The 19,547-nt window shown below is 37.7% G+C and overlaps 2 protein-coding genes across 18 annotated transcripts in view; one reads left to right on the top strand and one right to left on the bottom strand.

Moving 5' to 3' along the window:
* The window catches only part of DNAH7 (dynein axonemal heavy chain 7), a 120,433-nt gene that overhangs the window by 85,391 nt on the left and 15,495 nt on the right, over positions 1-19,547 (top strand). For 14 of the 16 annotated variants that reach the window (XM_066999915.1, XM_066999914.1, XM_066999916.1 and 11 more), the window contains 10 exons: positions 383-577; positions 2,819-2,911; positions 9,637-9,813; positions 10,743-10,904; positions 12,185-12,385; positions 13,438-13,599; positions 15,143-15,328; positions 16,065-16,202; positions 16,946-17,176; positions 18,043-18,195. In XM_066999915.1, coding sequence (XP_066856016.1) covers positions 383-577; positions 2,819-2,911; positions 9,637-9,813; positions 10,743-10,904; positions 12,185-12,385; positions 13,438-13,599; positions 15,143-15,328; positions 16,065-16,202; positions 16,946-17,176; positions 18,043-18,195 — 1,698 coding nt within the window. Of the gene's footprint in view, positions 1-382; positions 578-2,818; positions 2,912-9,636; positions 9,814-10,742; positions 10,905-12,184; positions 12,386-13,437; positions 13,600-15,142; positions 15,329-16,064; positions 16,203-16,945; positions 17,177-18,042; positions 18,196-19,547 lie in introns of those variants that run through there. The other 2 variants (XM_066999922.1, XM_066999923.1) reach the window with 2 other exon arrangements.
* On the bottom strand, positions 3,856-8,603 carry LOC106039984 (baculoviral IAP repeat-containing protein 5.1-like). 2 transcript variants are annotated; one of them, XM_013187528.3, is made up of 5 exons: positions 8,420-8,603; positions 8,229-8,282; positions 6,348-6,457; positions 5,771-5,885; positions 3,856-4,334 (listed from the first exon to the last, which is right to left on the bottom strand). In XM_013187528.3, exons 1-5 carry the CDS (start codon positions 8,555-8,557, stop codon positions 4,137-4,139), a joined length of 615 nt encoding a protein of 204 aa, XP_013042982.1. In that variant the 5' UTR covers positions 8,558-8,603; the 3' UTR covers positions 3,856-4,136. The 2 variants fall into 2 exon arrangements, with proteins under 2 accessions (XP_013042982.1, XP_013042983.1); XM_013187529.3 differs by lacking the exon at positions 8,229-8,282 and having other exon boundaries at positions 8,420-8,594.

Consider the following 19,547-nt stretch of genomic DNA (forward strand, 5'->3'; position numbering starts at 1 on the left):
TGCAGTGTAGGACAATGTTTCAAGATATATGGTTCCCAGATATATTTATTTTTTTAATTCATTCAACGTTTTGGGAATTGAAAAATGCATCTAGCAAATAGAACTTTGTCTAAAAATCTAGTCAGTTAAAATTGTTCACTCCCCCAAGTCAGGAATGCAGATGATTCTAAGATATGAGCAGTTCATATCATTTTTTTCAATTCCTTAAATTTATGCTTAACTGAAAGCCAGACACTAAATGCTTTTGAAATAGGCTTTTGGTAGGAAGCTTTTTAAACTAGTGTAATAATTCAGGTAAATGTGTTGATTTTCTACATAATGTACTGAAAACATTTTATTTTAGATTTTTTTTAGTCCTGAGAACTGTGTTTTTTCATTGTAGATTAATGAGAGTGAGTGGAAATTTCTGTTGACTGGTGGAATAGGTTTGGACAATCCCTTCTCTAATCCATGCACCTGGCTTCCTCCACAATCATGGGATGAAATTTGTCGACTAGAAGACTTGCCACAATTCACAAACATTCGTGAGGATTTTATGCGACTTAAGGATGGGTGGAAGCTGGTATATGACAGCTTGGTATGTTAATATTCCTGATTGCTTGCATTCATGAACTAATTAACGCACTGAAAATATTTATTCAGGGAAAAGAAAGTGCTGTCATTTTACATGGTATGCTCTTGCATATATGGATGTAAATATTTAAGCAAATAGTGTGTAGTTGTAGATGATTGCCAATTTGTCATGTGGCTTCTGAATACCAAGTTATGATTTGAATTGGGCTGGAAAAAAAGGCTACAAAACCTGCAGTAGTAAGGTGATAATGAAATTTGTTAAATTGAAGGCAGCCACTGTGCCTTGTCAGCCTTTTCACGCTATTATGTAGTATGCTGCTTTCCTGGATAAGTCTTTAAAAAAAGATGAACAATAACAAACAAAGCAATTGCTTTGTAGAGAAACTAGAATGTGATTTTGGAGACCTGTGTTCTATTCCCAAGTCTAACAGTCACAGTTATGCATGAAAGACTTTCTTTATATATTTTCATCACTGTTTAATTAAAATCTAAGTTTTATAGACGAATTTTACTCCACATTTGGGCACTTGCTTTATCTCTAATCTTACTATTAACATTTTTCTTTAAATCATACTCCCCCCCCTTCTGCTTCTTGATGTATGAAGTGCTCACTGTACTCATGCCTCCTGATGAAATGATTGTAAAAATTACCCTCTTTCCTATGGGAACCATAACTGCTTCCAACATTCAGATACCGTCCATTTATGCTAGTCCATTGAAACACTTACCATTACTTAATGGAAGTTTATTACCAATATTCTGCCAAATGGCACAGGACCTCTTACATCCATTTCAAAAAGATTGTTTTAACCATTGTAAATTTCAATGATTTAGAAATTCTTCCTCTAACAAAGAGACTGAAGGAATGCAGAGAGAGGAAAAGAATGGATTTTTAGTTGGAAATGCTCGTAACTGTATGATGAGAGAAATTAAAGAAACTAAGCAGATTTGGCTCTTTCAATTGTTCAGACTACAGGAAAGAGGCAAACAGCAGAAATAAAGTTGTCATTTAGCATTTACAAAAATACATAGCAAGTTGAGAGCTTTAATTCCTCTTCGGAAAATAGTCACCAGAACAGAGAAATGATGGCCTTTGAAATAGAGATTGAGGAAGAGACTACTTGGTTATGCACTGAGATTATAGCTTTTTTTAAGCAACACAAAGGCGCTGACTTTCAGAAGTAAAGATTCAAGATCCTTGTGACTGATAGCTAGTCAAATTAATACTAACAGTTCAAACAGCCAAACTGAAATAAATAGAAATTCCTTCATTTAAGAGGCATTAAAAAAAACAAGATCTATAGAATCAGGTCATCAATTAGCTGACAAAGAATCTAATAATCAGCAACACTGCATCCAGAAGCATTGTTACCAAATCCTGAGTGCTAGATGAAAAGGTACCTAGAAAAGGTAGATTATCAGGTACCTATAAATAGAAAAAATAATGCAGCATTCTGGATTCCAATCTGAAATTAAGTGTCTAAAAGTTGGGAGAAGGAGAGGGTCAGGGTCCAGGTCCTTTGCAGAACATGAGTTCCATTGTGACTTGATTTGTTAAATCAAAATTGCTCAGAATAAAGTTAGTGCAAGTCTATCTGCATACCTCTGTGCCCAAACCTCTACAGGCAAGCCTAAGAGGTTCCCCAGCAGAGCTGTAATACCAGTTTCCAGAAAGGCTTACACAGCTGGTGCTACATTTCAGTCTAATAAGTTAACACATGCCACACAACCTTTGCTATTCTAGTCTGATAAGTGCAGTAACGTAACTGGAGTATTCATAGGCCATTTACAAAGCAAGCTCTCTGGTGCATTGTTTGACTTAACTTTCCAATTCTTGTTCTCCTGCATCCAGATGCAACCTAATTCATGATTGTCAATACTGTAGTGTCATTGTAATATCAAAGACTGTCTCTGTAATTCAGCTCTAACACAGCAAGAAGTAGGTTAAATACATTTTCATGTTTATTCTCTCATCTCTCTTCCACCTTTTTCCTAGAGGTGAAGGGTATATTTTGTTTCCTATATCCCTATATTTTAAACACCTAGAAATGACTAATTTCTCTGCTAAAATAGAAGCTTCCCAGATAACGATTTTGTAAAAAAAGAAACCTATCAACCCCATTCCTGCGGATTAAAAAATATATCATGGATTGATGTACTGATGTGTCAAGTTAAAAGATAATTTAGTCCCACTATCTGTAATCCAGAAGTGCTCTAAACAAAGCTGGAATACCTGTGTTTTCAGGATCCCCAGCATGAGAATTTTCCTGCAGAGTGGCAAGACAAACTGGGGGAGTTCCAAAGGATGCTTATCATTCGCTGCCTGAGACCTGACAAGGTATGTACAAAACTCCCACCTTACTCAGAATTTGTCCTAGAAACCAAAGGGATTTGCAAGTGTGGATTTCAACTGTGTTATCATGGTTTAGCCCCAGAAGGCAGCTGAGCACCACACAGCCAGTCACTCTTCCCACAGTCAGGTGAAAGTCAGGAAGGTAAAAGTAAAAGAACTTGGGTTGACGTAAAGACAGCTTATGAGGTAAAGAAAATTCTCAGGAAGAAAAGCACTACCACTCTAGATGTATCCTCTCCTCCTTTACCCTAACTTTTATTGCTGAGCACATCTTATGGTATGAGATATTTGGTCAGTTTGGGTCAGCTGTCCTGGCTGTGTCCACTCCCAGCTCCGTGTGCACCACCACACTCCTTGCTGGCAGGACAGCATAAGAAGCTGAGAAACCTCTGACTCAAAGTAAGCACTATGCAACAATTAAAACATTTGTGTGTTATTACCACTATTTCCATAAAAAAATCCAGAAGACAACATAATATTAGCCTCCAAGAAGAAACTTTATCCCAGCCAAAACCATGAATTGTCTATCTTAATGGAAAATAGGAATTAATTAAAAAAGTCTGAAAGTATAATGAGCAGACTTTTTAAACTAGAAGTCTAGGCTATTAGATTTTGTTAAGTTTTGTTGTGTACCCAAACCCCTGAGCACTTCCTCCTCAAGGAGGTCTTACAAGCCTGGACTTGCCTTTTTCAGTACACCAAGTATTTTTCACTTCTGCAATTTTTTGCTAGATGTCACTATGGTAAATTATAACTGGACAAGGAAGATAATTTAGTGGTAAGCAGGAATGTAGATAACATAGGTGCTTAAGAGCAGGGATTACTGCAGACACAGATCCATTCTGTTCTATGGAAAGTGTTTTGAAGCAGAACCGTTCTGATATGAGTGTCTAGCTCAAAGGCTTGAATGTAGCACAGATCACAATAGGAACTGTTATGAATCTTTATTCAAAAAGTTCAACCTACTAGACCAGAATAAATATTTACTTAAACATTTTTCATATATTCACAGGCTAATTAGACTAGTAGTAGTTCACATAATGACAAGCACATTGTGAAGGATAGGAGTTAGTACAAACAGTTATGACCTTTGTCCTAGAGAGTATATAAAAAGTTTCCTACACTTTCTCACACAGCTATTTGGCTTTACATTAGTACTTGCATAAAAACAGGAATAATAGTACCGTATAAAGAAGAGAAACTTTCAGAGTCAGTCTTTACATTTCACTTCTGGATTTTTTTTGGACTGGTAGTATGAACCTTCAGAAGGTTGGGAAGTAGGATCAGCATGTAGAAGCACTGGCGGCTCTGGTGTGTATTGATGTTTGGAAAAGTTGTCTACAAGACGCTTCCTAGTTGCAGTGACTTCTTCTTCAAAAGAGTTTATTATGCTTCTGCCAGTCTTGCACTTAAAGCAAAAGATTGAAGTTCTCCATTGAGAAATTTAACTGACATTCAAAAGTGTTCAGAACTTAGATCCTCAAAACCACATTGATCTGCTACTGATTCTAGCCTAGAAGTCTACTTTTGGCTTTGGTCAACAATATGCAGTCTGGCGTATATTTCATATACATATCCATCCCCATTTGATTCAGAAACTCTACCACCAGCCTTGCCAGTGGGGTTCATTTCAGAGTAATTTTTTGGTTATATCTGGTATGCTTTTAAAGTAAATCGTGAACCCATTGTTTAGCTGTATTTTAAATCACATCAGGGAGGGAGATTTCAGTTTTACTTTTGTGTGAAGAGGCATGATCTTGCTTAGCAGAAAAAATGCATTAAGATATCAATGCTTTAATACAACAGCATGCTGCAGATCAACCCTAGGCAGTCCTAGTGTGTAGCCTTTTAAGCTATTGATTAGGGCATTCCTGGGGGCAAAATGTCCCTGCTTGAACCTGCCACTTCCAGTTTTCTAAATTTATTAGATAAAGGTATGTTTTGGCTTAGACCCTTCTAGTATCTTGAAAGACTGCTCTAAATAATCGGCTGTTCAGTTATAGTTAGATAACCTCATATTTTCACTTAGTCCATCTTTTGATATATCAGACTTCTCCCACTGAGACGTGATTTTATTTTTTAAGTATTTGAGTCTGTTATGTATAGAATTTAAGTACTTAACCTTTACAGACACCAGGTATATTTTCAATACTAAACCATATCAGCAAGATAAAGATCTTATGTATGCAAAGCCAACAAAGAAATAAGATACAGAGTATGGGGGTACTGTAAATCTGTCCCATCAGGGAACTTGTCACACTTGGTTCTCTATTACTATTCAAAGCAATAAGGGATCATTGTCAAAGACTATTAGTCATAGCAGCTCAGTTGTGTGTGCTTTTGTATATGTCAACAGCATGGCATGCACAAAATAAAAGAGGATTAGAACTGAAAAATTGTGAAACATTTGAAATAGGCTTGAAAGTCTGACAGCTTAATTAGACAGTGATTTCATGTAAAGCTGGACACATGAATCAATCAATAGCCCGGTCAAATTTTGTCTTGTCACATGTGGTTTTCATCCCTCCTGAGAAAGATAGAGCTGCTTATTGTAGAGTTTCCAGGATTGATTATCACACTCAAGATAGTTTTTCTGTTGAAATGAGTTGTTGGAAAAACATTTCTAAAGGAAACAGGTTTCCTTTCAGAAGCTAGGCAATAGACTGGATTGAGAAGCATTTAGGTTTCATAGCCAATAACACACATTATTCATTACTTCAGAGTAAGTCCTGTTCTAGCCCTACACCATCATCCCTTGCTAATGCTTGAAAGTCTTAAAGACAGAAATTCTTGTAAGATGCAATGGTAGACTGTAAATATTAAGATCATTTGGTCAACACTTACAAGGAAGGTTCTTAGCCGTGTCATCTCCAACATGTAGTATTCCTCCACTGTCAGGTCATCAAAGTTCTTAGTAAGAGATAAAAAGCCACAGCTGTGACGTTTTGTGTGTTCCTCCCTGCAATGTAAATACAGAAGAACAGATATTAAAACCAGGAAAGTTACATTTCCAGAGACGAACTTAAACAGACCAGTCTCTTTAGTACTTCTACTACCTCTTAGTAGAAAAGTTATCTTATAGAAGACATGAGTTAGACTTTAGTGATCTCAGATACAAGCTAGTTGCTTCAGTTGTGAGCCAGGAAGATTACAAGGAAAGATTTAGATTATGTTTACAATGTTGAGTGAATCTTCTGCTTTGTTGAATCAAAAACACACTCTTTGGAGGCAAAAATCAAAGAACTGAAAAATTGCATGGGGGTATAATTAGCAAATTAAGTATTTCAAGGTTACTGGGTAAGATAAACTTTCAGTAGGCATCAGTTTAGTTAACTGTTCAGGAAATTGGTAGTTTTAGAGTAAGAGGATGTTACCAAAGATGTGGCAAAAAATACTTCAACATTGTTACATCCGTGCTTACCATGGGTCATCATTTGGTTTCCAGCCCTCCAGTTCTATCAAGCAAAAGAAGCATTTTGCCACATCTGGTTCATTTTCATTTGGACAGTGTACAAAGCCCGCCTTTGCCATCTGCAAATGACAATTTGGAAGTTTAGAGCTTGATCCAACACACTGCTTGTGTTCACAGTAGTGAACTGTTTCAGAGAGCTTGCACAAATGTCTTTCCCCACAGTATCTGTCAGCAGAGATAAGGCTGAAAACAAATTTTAAGTGAGGACTGCAAGCAGGCAAATAAGCAACTAGTAAAGGAACAGGGAGTAGGCTAAAAGTAGTGAACAACTTTCTGCATAGTCGTGGTATCTGCAAACTACCAGAGTAGCTTTGTTCTTTCAGTGGTTAGCCAGTGGCAGCTACACAAGCATTCCACTAACAGCATATGAGATCTGCTATAGCCAGGAATTTAAGCAATATTTTCAGAGAAAACACTTAGCATAAGGCCATGACCATAGAGAACCTTTATATTTCAACTATATGAGTATAGTGCTACATTTTTTATCTTTACATTTTACTGTCATTTTTGAATCACATCTGGTAAGAACATTAAAAAATAAGGTAAGCTTGTTTCAGTTACTGAACTTCACACCTCAGATAACTCCTACTGCATGCCTTATCTGAGATCCAACCTGAAAGTTTGATGCAATGCCAAAGTAGAATTGAGGCCTCTTTTGTTAATGCTCAAATTAAAGCCTACAGGGACATAAAGCATTAAGTTTTCTAAAACTTAAATGATTTTTTTAAAGTCATGATCATTCTGCTACTCCATCCTTCCTAAAGGATGAGTAGTTGCTAGGATGACTTCTGAAAGAAGATTTGCAAGCAGAAACAATACTTACTACAAGATGTTAATTTTTAAGTGACAAAAACAAAGTGGTAAAGGCAAGAAAAGTAATTATACTCAATTCTGTAGCTAGACTAGTGAACTGACCAGACAGAAACGTATAGTCATCCTACTACAGCATCTCTGAGAAGGGAACAGAAGAAAGTATTCAGATTTTCATCTCGGGCTTATGTACTGGGTCTGGCAGGGATGGAGTTAACTTTCTCTACAGCAGCCCATACAGTGCTGTGCTCTGCACTTGTAGCTAGAACAGCAGTGGTATCACAGCAGTATTGTGTCTACTGCTGAGCAATACGGGCACAGCATCAGGGCTCCCTCTAATGCCACACCCCCCTAGAGCCAGCAGGCTGGGTGTGGGCAAGAGGTGAGGAAGGAACATCACCAGGGCAGCTGACCTAAACCAACCAAAGGGATATTCACAGAATCATCTAGGTTGGAAGAGACCTCCAAGATCACCTAGTCCAACCTCTGACCTAACACTAACAAGACCTCCACTAAACCATATCACTAAGTGCTACATCTACATGTCTTTTAAAGACCTCCAGGGACGTCTTTAACCAACTCAACCACTTCCCTGGGCAGACCATGCCAATGCCTAACAACCCTTTTGGTAAAGAAGTTCTTCCTAATATCTAACCTAAACCTCCCCTGGCACAACTTTAGCCCGTTCCATACCACATGATGTCACACTCAGCAATAAAAGGTGGAAAAAGGAAGAAGAGGGGAGGGGTGGGCTCTTGGTGTGAAAACATCTGTTCTCCTAAACAACAGCTACACACGTTGAGGCCCTGCTTCAAGGATGTGGTCAAGCATCACTCATCAGTAGGAATTAGAGAGTAATTTATTTCCCCTGCACTTCCACACTGCCTTTGCTTGTTGTTGTTTTCCCCCTTTCCCTGTAGTTAAGTTATTTAATTAATAATAATTTTCTCTTAATAGTTATTTTTCCTTTAATTAAGCTATCCTTATCTCAACCAATGAGTTATTTCTATTTCTTCTTACCTTCTTCTTCTGAGGAGGGGAAGTGAGAGAGCTGTTGTGGTAGAGTTCAGCTGCCTAGCAAGGTAAAACTACAACAGCTTAGCAGAGGCCTGCAGCTGTTCTTGAACATGAATACATTTAACAACAACTTTACACTCAGTCATAGTACACCAAAAATAAGGTGTAGTTAAAATATCCATTTTCAGACTTACATTCTCTGGAGCACACTTGCAGTTCTTCACAAAAGGCCAATTTGTAAAGGTTTTTAAACGGTTCTCATACTCATACATCTCTTTAAAGTCCCTCAAAAGCTTAGAAGAGGAAGCAAGCTCTTGCAAGAGCATCTCCATCTAAACCCTCTGCAACAGGTACAACCTAGAGCCCCCACCCACTTCCTGCTCTCGAATTTAAGGTACTTTACTAATTGGTTACACATTGCACCTGTGTCAGAGTGGACTTTAAAGTAAGCAAAAGCACAGGTGATTCTATGAACAGGACAATGAAGAGAAATGAACCTACTTTTTTTTTCCTTTGTTACATTCTATATACTTTGTCACACCATGTATTTATTAACTGAAAGCATCTAACCTAATGCAATATGAAAAATAAAAGTTTTATAATTGAAATGTTAAAAATGTGAGTTTAAAAAATTAGCAATTTCACATATCTTTTACATTAAAAAATTAAAAATACACTGGTTATATGACCAAAGAAGTTGAATTAACGGTGCTGTTTGAAACCTTTAGCAGTTCTTGAATTTCACGTTGAAAGATCAAATCTTAGTAGTATGTTTGCAAATACTATTGCAATTCTTTAAAGTGGAAGTAATAATTATAAAATATTTACCATGTGTTTTAAAGTTATTCAGTCCAGAGACAAAATAAGTGGCGATATTTAAGAGAAATATATCTATAACTGTTTACAGGACCAAAGCTTGAAGCTGTCTTCTTATAAATTCTCTCTTACTTGCTACAGAGCCCACTTAACTTCAGTAGGAAGTAAAACCATCAGTGTGTAGAAATTGGTACGCAGCAGTTTGCTAAGCCAAGATATTATCAAGACATGTGCTCAGTTATGAGACTTGAAAATTGAAAGCCACTCCATAACACAAAGGAGGGCATGCAGAAAAAAAAATCAAGCTTCTTATACAAACACATTAGTCTGTCCAGATATGGGGACAGAAGTGATATTAAGGGTCATTTGCATAGGACTTCCTATTTCATCATTCTTAGAGCATCTTTGAGCTAAGAGACTATTTTTGCCTCAATTTGCACATGCTAAATCATTGATTACTCTGGGACTGCAGTTGTGCCTACCATTCCATACAGGAATACTGTCCTTGACATTTATATTAAAATGTTCAGTGTAATAGATGTTAATGCTTACACATAAATAGGACATTTAAATTATCTTTTTCCTTTTTTTTTAGATAATACCAATGGTGCAGGAATTTATCATTAACAACCTGGGCCGTCCATTTATTGATCCACCTCCATTCGATTTGTCAAAAGCATTTTCTGACAGCCACTCTTGTGCACCACTGATATTTATACTTTCTCCTGGTGCTGACCCCATGTCAGCCCTTGTTAAGTTTGCTGATGATCAGGTATTTTAATATCTCCTTTTTTTTTTTTTTTTAAAGGTAGATGATATGTGTGTTCTCTTTAACACAAAGCACTAATTGTTTTGGATTGGTTTTAGGAATGATTTATCTAGTGTTTGTAAGAATTTTTATGTTAAATATTTTGGCATCGTCTTTAATGTTGTGATATAATGATCCATTTAATTAGCTTGTGGAATCTCATAGAAAATGGAAGAAAAAAATGTAATGGTTTAAACTTTCACTGTAACGAATCTTATCCAAAAATGGTATTTTTTCTAGTAAGCATTATGTGCTTTTTTTTCCTAATACACATACATGATCTAATTGTAAAGCAGTGTAGTAATACAGAATCTTAGTATCTCAGGTGAAATTTACACCTCAGAATTCAAATGTGGATTTTTTCATTTGCTTTGGCCATTATTACTATGGTGTCTAAAACAAACAAACAAAAAATCCCCAGTGTAGATCAGTAGTTATGGAGAAGAGTATTGTTATATCAATACAAAGTTGTTGAATTTTGCTAAGATGTATTTCTTGCACTTCCTGACTACTACTCCACCAGAATTCTGTGCTACTGAGAATGACAAAAATCTACTTCAAATCTGCAGCCACCAAGCTGTAAATACATCCTGCATTTTAAAATGGATTGTCTACGTGCTTTAAAGAGCATACTGTTTTCAGGAGTATTTTGAAACTGTCAGAATTGTACAGTTCAGTATGAAATGGAGGTGTAGTGTAGCATTTTGCTGGGAGATGATAAGAAGTTTTAGTCAACTGGAGTGACATGAAAAAGAGATTTAAACTGGATTTTAAAATATACTGTACATTAAATATTTCAAGAATACATACAGTTGTGAACTCTCACACCAGAAAGTGAGTGGTATTTATGCAATAGCATTCTTACTTATAATGTGCTATATATATATATGCAGGGATACAGTGACACAAAGCTTAGTTCTCTGTCACTTGGTCAAGGCCAAGGCCCAATAGCCGTGAAAATGATAGAGAAGGCTGTAAAGGAGGGAACGTGGATAGTTCTGCAAAACTGCCATCTAGCAAGCTCATGGATGCCAACACTGGAAAGAGTCTGTGAGGTAAAAATAAGTATTCTTATAACTAGTTTTGGAGGCATGTCTGATCCATCTAGGCAGATGAAAAGCCAGCCTAGAATCATAGAATATCCTGAGTTGGAAGGGACCCACAAGGATCACGGAGTCCAACTCCTGGGTCCACACAAGCCTACCCTAAAATTAGACTATGTGTCTGAGAGCGTTGGCCAAATGCTTCATAAACTCCGTAAGGCTCAGGGCCATGCCCACTTCCCTGGGCAGCCTGTCCCAGTGCCCGACCACCCTCGGTGCAGAACCTTTCCCTAACACCCAGCCTGACCCTCCCCTGTCCCAGCTCCATGCTGTTCCCTCGGGTCCTGTCGCTGTCCCCAGAGAGCAGAGCTCAGCGCCTGCCCCTCCGCTCCCCTCGTGAGGGAGCTGCAGGCCGCCATGAGGCCTCCCCTCAGCCTGCTGTGCTCTGGGCTGAACAAACCAAGGGACCTCAGCCGCTCCTCAGCCATCTTCCCCTGCAGACCCTTCACCATCTTTGTAGCCCTCCTTTGGATACTCTCTAACAGTTTGATGTCCCTTCTATACTGTTGTGCCCAAAACTGCACACAATACTTGAGGTGAGGCCTCACCAGCTTAACATACTTCGTGACAATTCCCATTATATAAGGGGAATCATCGCATATTGGTTCTGTCTATCTCCGTCTGCCTACTGGAGAAGGGAGTGTTCACAAACACTATGGATCTTGTGAATTCCTTGAATGGTAAATGCCAGCCACTACAGCAGTTTCTTTAGGCCAAGAGCTTTCTTTATATGTTGCTGCAAAAGAGCAGTATGCTAAAGAATTGTACACTTGAACATCTAGAGGTTTCCGAAGACGTAGTAGAGTACATTTCTTGCTTTTCATATTCTCTTGACTTAATAATTTTCTGATGTTAATAATTTTTTCATATTATTACTATAGCCCTTTCCAGAAGAGCTATACAACAGTAAATATGCAAACTATACATTCCATTGTTCTTGCAGTGCAAAGCCTGCACTCATTTTTGTTCATATATTCCATAATCATACACAGGGAGAACAAATTTTAGCTCAAAATACTGATGCCTTGAAAAAAAATGCTCTGGATGTAGAATGCAAGTTATAATTGTGAATCTCACTATAATCACATACTAGCATTTAAGAAATTAAACTTTGGACTTGGGTATTTTCCACCAAAAAACAGTAATTTAAAAAAAATGCTTTAGTAATAACACTTAAGCTGTATATTCAACTATCATGTTTTCTGATTTTTTTTTAAATGTGTTTATTGTAGGAGCTACACCCTGATACAACACATCCAGATTTCCGAATTTGGCTCACCAGTTACCCATCTCCCACTTTTCCTGTGGCTGTACTGCAGAATGGAGTGAAAATGACTAATGAAGCACCAAAAGGTTTACGGGCTAATATAATTCGTTCATACCTGATGGACCCAATATCTGATCCTAACTTTTTCAACAGCTGCAAAAAAACGGTTAGAATGTATTGGTGATGTTTCTTTGTAAAGCAGTCAAAGACAACTCTGACGATTCTGTATATATGCTCTAAAAAAAAAAAAAAAAAAAAAAAAAGTACCGAATTAAATAGTTGTCCTTTGCTATAATGAAACTGGTTTTGCCTAATGAGAGTAGTGAAGTAAATTTCATTTTTATTTTACTGCTCACCACCTACTTCTTCAATAGAGTTTTTTTGTGGCATGGTATTAAGGTTATGTCTCTCTAACACACACACACACAAAAATTATTTGCTATTACATAGCTGCTGCAAGGTTGTGGAGTCTTGTATTCATTTATGTGAATGCTCTTTTAGCAAGTGATTAGTCCAAAAAGGCAAAATGAGGTCCACTGTTTAATTGAGAGGGCCATGTGATTGCACTACATGGTTTATAAAATTCTTAAGTAAATGTCTTTCCTACGTCCCTTTTTAAGTAGGACTCAGAAACCACTGCTTTCATAATTAACTTTCTGTGTGCACGCGTATTTGGCCAGAAATATTTTACTTTTTTTTTTTTTAAATATATAGTAAATAGCACAGTTCTTTTAATTGAGGTCATCTACTTTGCTAAATATTCTCAACTGAAAGCAAACCAAACCAAAGCTTCCTAGCTGAAGGTTTCTTTAAAGGCCTGAAATCTTTCTTGATAACGAGAAAAAAAATGCAAGAATAGTGTGTGAACTATGTTTTTGTAAAGGTGTAAAAAAAATTCAAAGGTCTTATATGCATAGTTGTGGGTGAATGTTATATATCTTACATACACATGGGTATATAGCTTTAAAAATAAAATTGATTTGAGGGTTCACACTGGTTTAAAAGAAAATTTAAAAACCAATGCTTTAAACAATCTGATGACTTTTTGCTGAAGGCCTTTTTTTTTGGTGTCAAGAAATGCTACCCATGAGTCACAAATGGTATGTTACTGGAGCAGGAGTTCCTGGGTTTTGAGCGAGTCAGGACATGAGGAAAAAAATGAAACTGTTAAAATGTTTGAAACAGACAATTATTCATGTTGTTGTGTTTGGTTTTAAGGCTGAGTTTAAGACATTGCTGTATGGCCTCTGCTTCTTCCACGCACTGGTGCAAGAAAGGCGGAAATTTGGGCCACTGGGTTGGAACATTCCATACGAGTTCAATGAGACTGATCTGCGCATCAGTGTGCAGCAGCTGCACATCTTCCTTGACCAGTACAAGGTACGGAACCCTCCCACAGCCTTGATTGTGCCCTTCCATGCATGTTCTAGGAATGTTCATGCATGTGCCAGTGCAGCTCAGTGTTGCCATGGCAACAGTTTTAGTAGGGCCCAGTGATTTAGAAACTCAAGCCTATTTGCAGTAGTGCCAATACTGTTCCTTTTAAGTGGTTAGTGTACCATGAGCAGTGTATAACTAATGTGGGAAACTTGCAGATGGCAGTTTAGAATTTCTCCCATGCAAAACACAGCAGACTATGTTCCATGTTGTTGCCTTATTCATTGGAATGGTATCCTGTCTCTAGACAGAAGCTGGGGGATTCAGCTCATGGAGCTTTTGTTGCAAGCTGTAAAATATCATACTAAACGAATCCCTGTGATTTACTCAGTGATAGAACTAATTCTAGATGCTGGACTGTTGCAAATTAATAATGAACTTGATCTGTTTAGATTTGGCACATGACTTTTCCTTCCTTGTTTGTTGAGCCAGGCAGCGTTTCATACAATATTCTCTGGAATTTGCTAGCAAGACCTGATACTTCTTTGTGTTTCAGCTTCCTAAGCAAACTGCTATAGCTAGTACCCTTTAAATAATGGCTGCGGGTGTTATTGTCAAACCACTGTCAGCCTGGAGTGTTTTTGGTTATCGGTGTGGTTAATAGGTAACTTGTGATACAGAATGAGAAAATGTTATGAAGTCATGGGTGTTCCCTTTCCGTGGGGGGAGGGCGGGGGAGGGAGGGGGAGCAAAGTGTATGGGGGGGCTGGGGGGATGACCTCCTCTTGTATGATAGTTTATGAGCAAATGCATTGACAAGCAGAAAGGGAAGCAATTTGCTCCCAGAAAGATTACTGACTTGGTTGTAGCGACCAGATTTCTCTGTACTTTCTTCAGCTGGTTTATTTTATCCCATTCCTTATCATACCACTAGCTCTTGGCCCTTAATTTCTGTAAAGAATTTTTCTTATAACCCATAAATTGTTCCTTTCATGCTCCTAAGAAGCCATCTGCTCCCAAGCTCAGGACTTTATTATTTTTTAAAATTTTTCTCAAAAATAAAAGAAGACAAAAACCCATTTCTCTGTATTAGCACAGAAGGCTTGCTGGAAAGGATGTGTCCCTGTTTGTTGTTCGTTGTGGTCTTGAAGAATAGGAGTATAGCATAGCCGTGGCCCTCTGACAGCATCCCTATTTATTTTATACATACATATAGCCAAGCAAGTACAGACTGTTCTGGAAAAGCTCTTCATAAACCCATTCCCAGGGATTCCCATTTCCATTCATGTGGAAAATTTTGGTGCTATTGTTCTTCACAAAAAGCCCCACTGTTTGATTTGATGGCTTATTAAAGTAGTTGAAGATCAGGAGATCAATAGTACCAGTATGAACTAACAGAGGCAAATAGCAATTTGTAAAGTTCCCTCTGAGATTTCTGGATGACTTGCAAATAAATTACAGGCATACCAATATGGCTGTCTAGGTAAGTGCTAGGCTGTGGCTCAGAGAATTCTCTTGCCTTTTTTTTTTTTTTTTTTTTTTTTAGGAGGTGCCATATGATGCCCTTCGCTATATGACTGGAGAATGTAACTACGGTGGCAGAGTCACTGATGACTGGGATCGGCGTACGCTCCGTAGTGTTCTGAACATGTTCTTCTCATCGGAAATCATTGCAAACACAGATTATAAATTTGATTCAAGTGGCCTTTATTTTGCTCCTCCCGAAGGAGATGTAAGTATCTGAGAAAATCGGAATTACAAACTTTAAAAAAAAAAAATCTTTTGCTCACATTGACAAGTGCTTCAGTGCTTACTGCTGTCATTGTTCACTTGTGCGGCAAAATCCCCCATTCTATTAGTTGCTTCAGTGACTTTTAAGTAACATAACATAACACAATGTTAACATAACGTAACATTAAAAAAAATACAAAAGAAAATCCCAAACTACTACTAATTTGACTCTGTGCTGTATGAGACAGCACACTTGGGGGACAGTGAGAAACCTAGCGTGCTACACTTAAAGCCACTAAAAAGTAGGTGTAAGAGAATGAGCTGTTCGTATCTTCTGGTGATAGAAAGGACCTAGGTATCAGCTTATCACACAGTAGAGTTATGTCAAATATCAGCAAAATGCCTACATAGACAGCTCGCAAGCAGTGGGCCCAGAAAAGGTCTAGAGGTTCTTGCACTAAGCATTTTATTTTTAAGAGAATTTCCAACAGCTGTCAAAATTAAAAAAAAAAAAAATCATTTAAGCAAAGCCAATCTTGATTTCAGAGTAAGAGAACGGACCAAAGGAATTTGCGAGGTGCAGACAGATCCTGCGTACATCCTTTTATATCTTTTAGTTTAGACAATATACAGTAGAAAAGTTTGTAGTGGTTTTGAAATACAGCTTGTGGCCTCTCATGAGCTGTGTGGCCATGTCTACATCCTAAGTCTAGAGCCTTTTTTTTTTTTTTTTCCAGTACCAAAGCTATATTGAATATACAAAGACACTTCCACTGAATCCTTCCCCAGAGATATTTGGAATGAATGCAAATGCTGATATCACTAAGGATCAGTCAGAAACACAACTGTTATTTGATAACATTCTTCTTACACAGGTATGTAAAGAGACTCAAAACCACACGCCATCTTAGCATAACCTTTTCCTCTTTCTACATGTTAGTATGTTCAGATTTTTTTGTCCTTTCATTTTTTACTGTGCCCTATTGTTTTGTAATGTCATCCTAGTGAAATCGTTATTCCACTTAAAAAAACTGTTAAGGCTTTTTTTTTTTTCCCTGCCTGTCTTCCAAAGGAAGCACAGCTTCTGTGATTGCATAGTCAATTTACATTACTTCCACTCCCCCACCATCTTTTAAAATTTTTCAAAATTCTTAGCCAGTTTCAGTCCAGTTTGTAAGCCAGGTACAATCTAGATATTATAGTTCCTGTAAGCCTCATGAAGAGCTGAATATAGAGGGCAAGAGATCACAACAAGGGATAGTGAGACTACTTGGCACTACTCTGTCATTTGACAGCAGTGGGCCAGCCGATGGCACTCACAGCTTCTTCAGAGATGCAGGCAGAAAGGTTCGTTTACAGTGGAGGCAAGATTTTGGTAACCAAAATTAAAAGGTTAAAAACCTGTAGGAAACCAGACTTTGACAGTCGTATGCTAATAACTTCTTGCAATAACACAGGAAGTTATGAAACAAATTCATTTCCATCACAGGGGAACCGAGTTAGAACTGTAACAATCTTATAAACATTGCCTTCAGAACAGCTCTATTTTCCTGTATTTCAAGTACTCACTCCCAAGTTCTCTTTTCCAAAATAAACCTAAATTTTTGTCTCTCTTTAGTCTCAGGTGTCTGGTAGTGGTGCAAAATCCACTGAGGATGTTGTTCATGAAGTGACAGGTGACATCCTGAGCAAACTTCCTTCAGACTTTGACATTGAAGCAGCAATGAGAAAATATCCAACCACTTACACTCAAAGCATGAATACTGTGCTTGTCCAAGAGATGGGACGCTTTAACAAGCTACTGCAGACAATACGTGACTCCTGTGGTAACATCCAGAAAGCAATAAAGGTGAGACATACATTTAAGGGCACGTAATTAGACCCTAGGCTTGATCTCTGAGCTATCAGTACAAGTACCTTAGAGAACTGACCCTGAAGTCTGATTCAGGTCACTCAGACACTAGAAGTCTGGATTCCAACACGATTTATTGAGCTGTATCTTTTTGTGCCTTAGTAACGTAAAAGACAGAAGCACCTCACAATTTCTTTACAGATAAAGGCAAATCTCAACACCTCAACCGGAACCCTCAACAGTAATAATTTACTGTCTGAAGTCAGCATTTGTTCTCAGTGGGAACTGAAAGCTACAGCTGTGTAAAATACAGGGTGGGGAGCAGGGAAAAGTCAGTTTGGATTTTTTTTTTTTTTTTTTAAATCTATCCTATCTTACCTTGAGGGTGATTTTTTTTTTTAATAAAAACAGAAAAAAATCCACCACCCCTCTCCCTCATAAAGCCAAACCACAAGCTGAAAAGTCAGCCAATTTAAAAAACTTGCAGCAATGTTGCAGTTTTGAGGACACTTTAAATAATACTATAAAAGCATTTACATTTAGTAATAAGTCAGAAATTTACACTCAGTAATCACTCATATTTCTGAGGCAGGATGATGAATGGTGATTTCCCATTCTGGGCAGTTTTTTTCCAAAATGCTCTATCGGCCTTCTTCCTGACCAGTCTAGTGACTGACTACTAGCTCTGACCACAGTAACTTTTGAATGAAATTCATTATATCCATTCTTCATGTTTTCAGTGTTGTTCCTGACTTAGCTAGAAGTTGGTAACATCTGTTAGACAAAGAGCTATGTTTAACTGTTAAAGCAACTTCTCTTGAGACACAGTATTCTCCTATCGTCCCATCCCAAATTTATTTTAGGGGCTAGTCGTGATGTCTGCTGAACTGGAAGAAGTGGTAAACAGCATTTTGAAAGCCAAAATTCCAGGCCTATGGATGAGTAAGTCCTACCCAAGCCTCAAGCCTCTGGGCAGCTACGTGAATGACTTCCTCAGTAGACTGAAGTTCCTACAGGTAAGCACATCCCATGTATGCCAATTTGTTCAACATCACTTAATGTTTTGATCTCGTGTTGTCAGGAGGAATCTCCACAAGTGAACGCACACATGAATAACACTGACATGTAATGATCAGTTCATTTGTGCACCTGTTTTGGTTAGTTGCTTGTTCATCACAGCATCTAGTGAAGCACTGTTATCTTGCCACATACCTTACACCACATAAAGAGAGGTGCAGTGCATCAGTATTACTGTATGACAGACACCAAAATTGGCCTTCTGAAGTGAATTTACTAAGGGCATCTTAAACTGCACATAGATCTTTGTGGTGGTAGGGAAGTTAAATAAATAAAATAGAACTTTGGGAGAGGCTGTTGAGTTCCTTTTCCAAATAGCAAGTTTATATCAGTAGAGTGTTGTAACATGAAATCTTTTATTTATGTTGAAGTCAAGTAATAGCTTTCAGTAGATAGACAACAAGAGAAGAAAGCTGGATGAGTGAGTGAGAATCAATGGGGTCCCTTCACTGGTAAGACTACAAATTCCCCAAACTGACTTTAAGTGACTAATATAGAGACTGAGCACTATTCTGTGCCTTAGTGACCTCCATCAACTGAAGACAATTGATGTTTATCACCTAATAAGACCATGAGACCATAAACACTAATGTATGCCTTTGAGGTAGAAGACTAAACTGACAGTTCAACCCCCCCAAGATAAAATGTGCAACTTGTTCCAAGCTCCTTCCTCTGTATCTGCAAAAAGAACGGGTCTCGAGATAGACAAAAGATCCAGAAACAAAAATAATTAAAAAGTAAATAATAAACCCATCTGGTTTCAGTTATAGTAACATACTCACAAATTCTGCATTTACAGAGAACCTCTGTTTTGTGTTTTTTGGACCCTGTCACCACACCTCAGTAACTTCCACTTTAATGCATAGCATGTCTGATTGCAGTACTTATAAAGAATAAAAGTGACATTTCTTGAACAGAACCCAGACCAGAAATTAAACTTGTATGAAGGAGAAACTGCCATTATCTATAAGGATTTTGTTTATTTCTTTGAATGGAAACTAACTAGAAAGACAAGTACTGTGGTAACCATTATAATTCTCTGCAGTAATGTAATTGTAATGCAATTTTTTTTATCTGACATTGTAAACATGAGTTTTGAACAACTGTTCTGAAGTTATGTGTACAACAACCAGAAAAATGTCTTCTTGCATGAAGTATTCACCATTGATATAGACCTCACTTATATTACACTTAAATGCAATGAAATCCAGCATTCAAAAATTTTTATACACAAGTTTCCATGGTGTAAGCTGGGGGGGGGGGGACACACCCCCTCTATCCCCCAGAAACA

Source organism: Anser cygnoides, chromosome 6, assembly GCF_040182565.1.
Source record: "Anser cygnoides isolate HZ-2024a breed goose chromosome 6, Taihu_goose_T2T_genome, whole genome shotgun sequence".
NCBI lineage: Eukaryota > Metazoa > Chordata > Aves > Anseriformes > Anatidae > Anser > Anser cygnoides.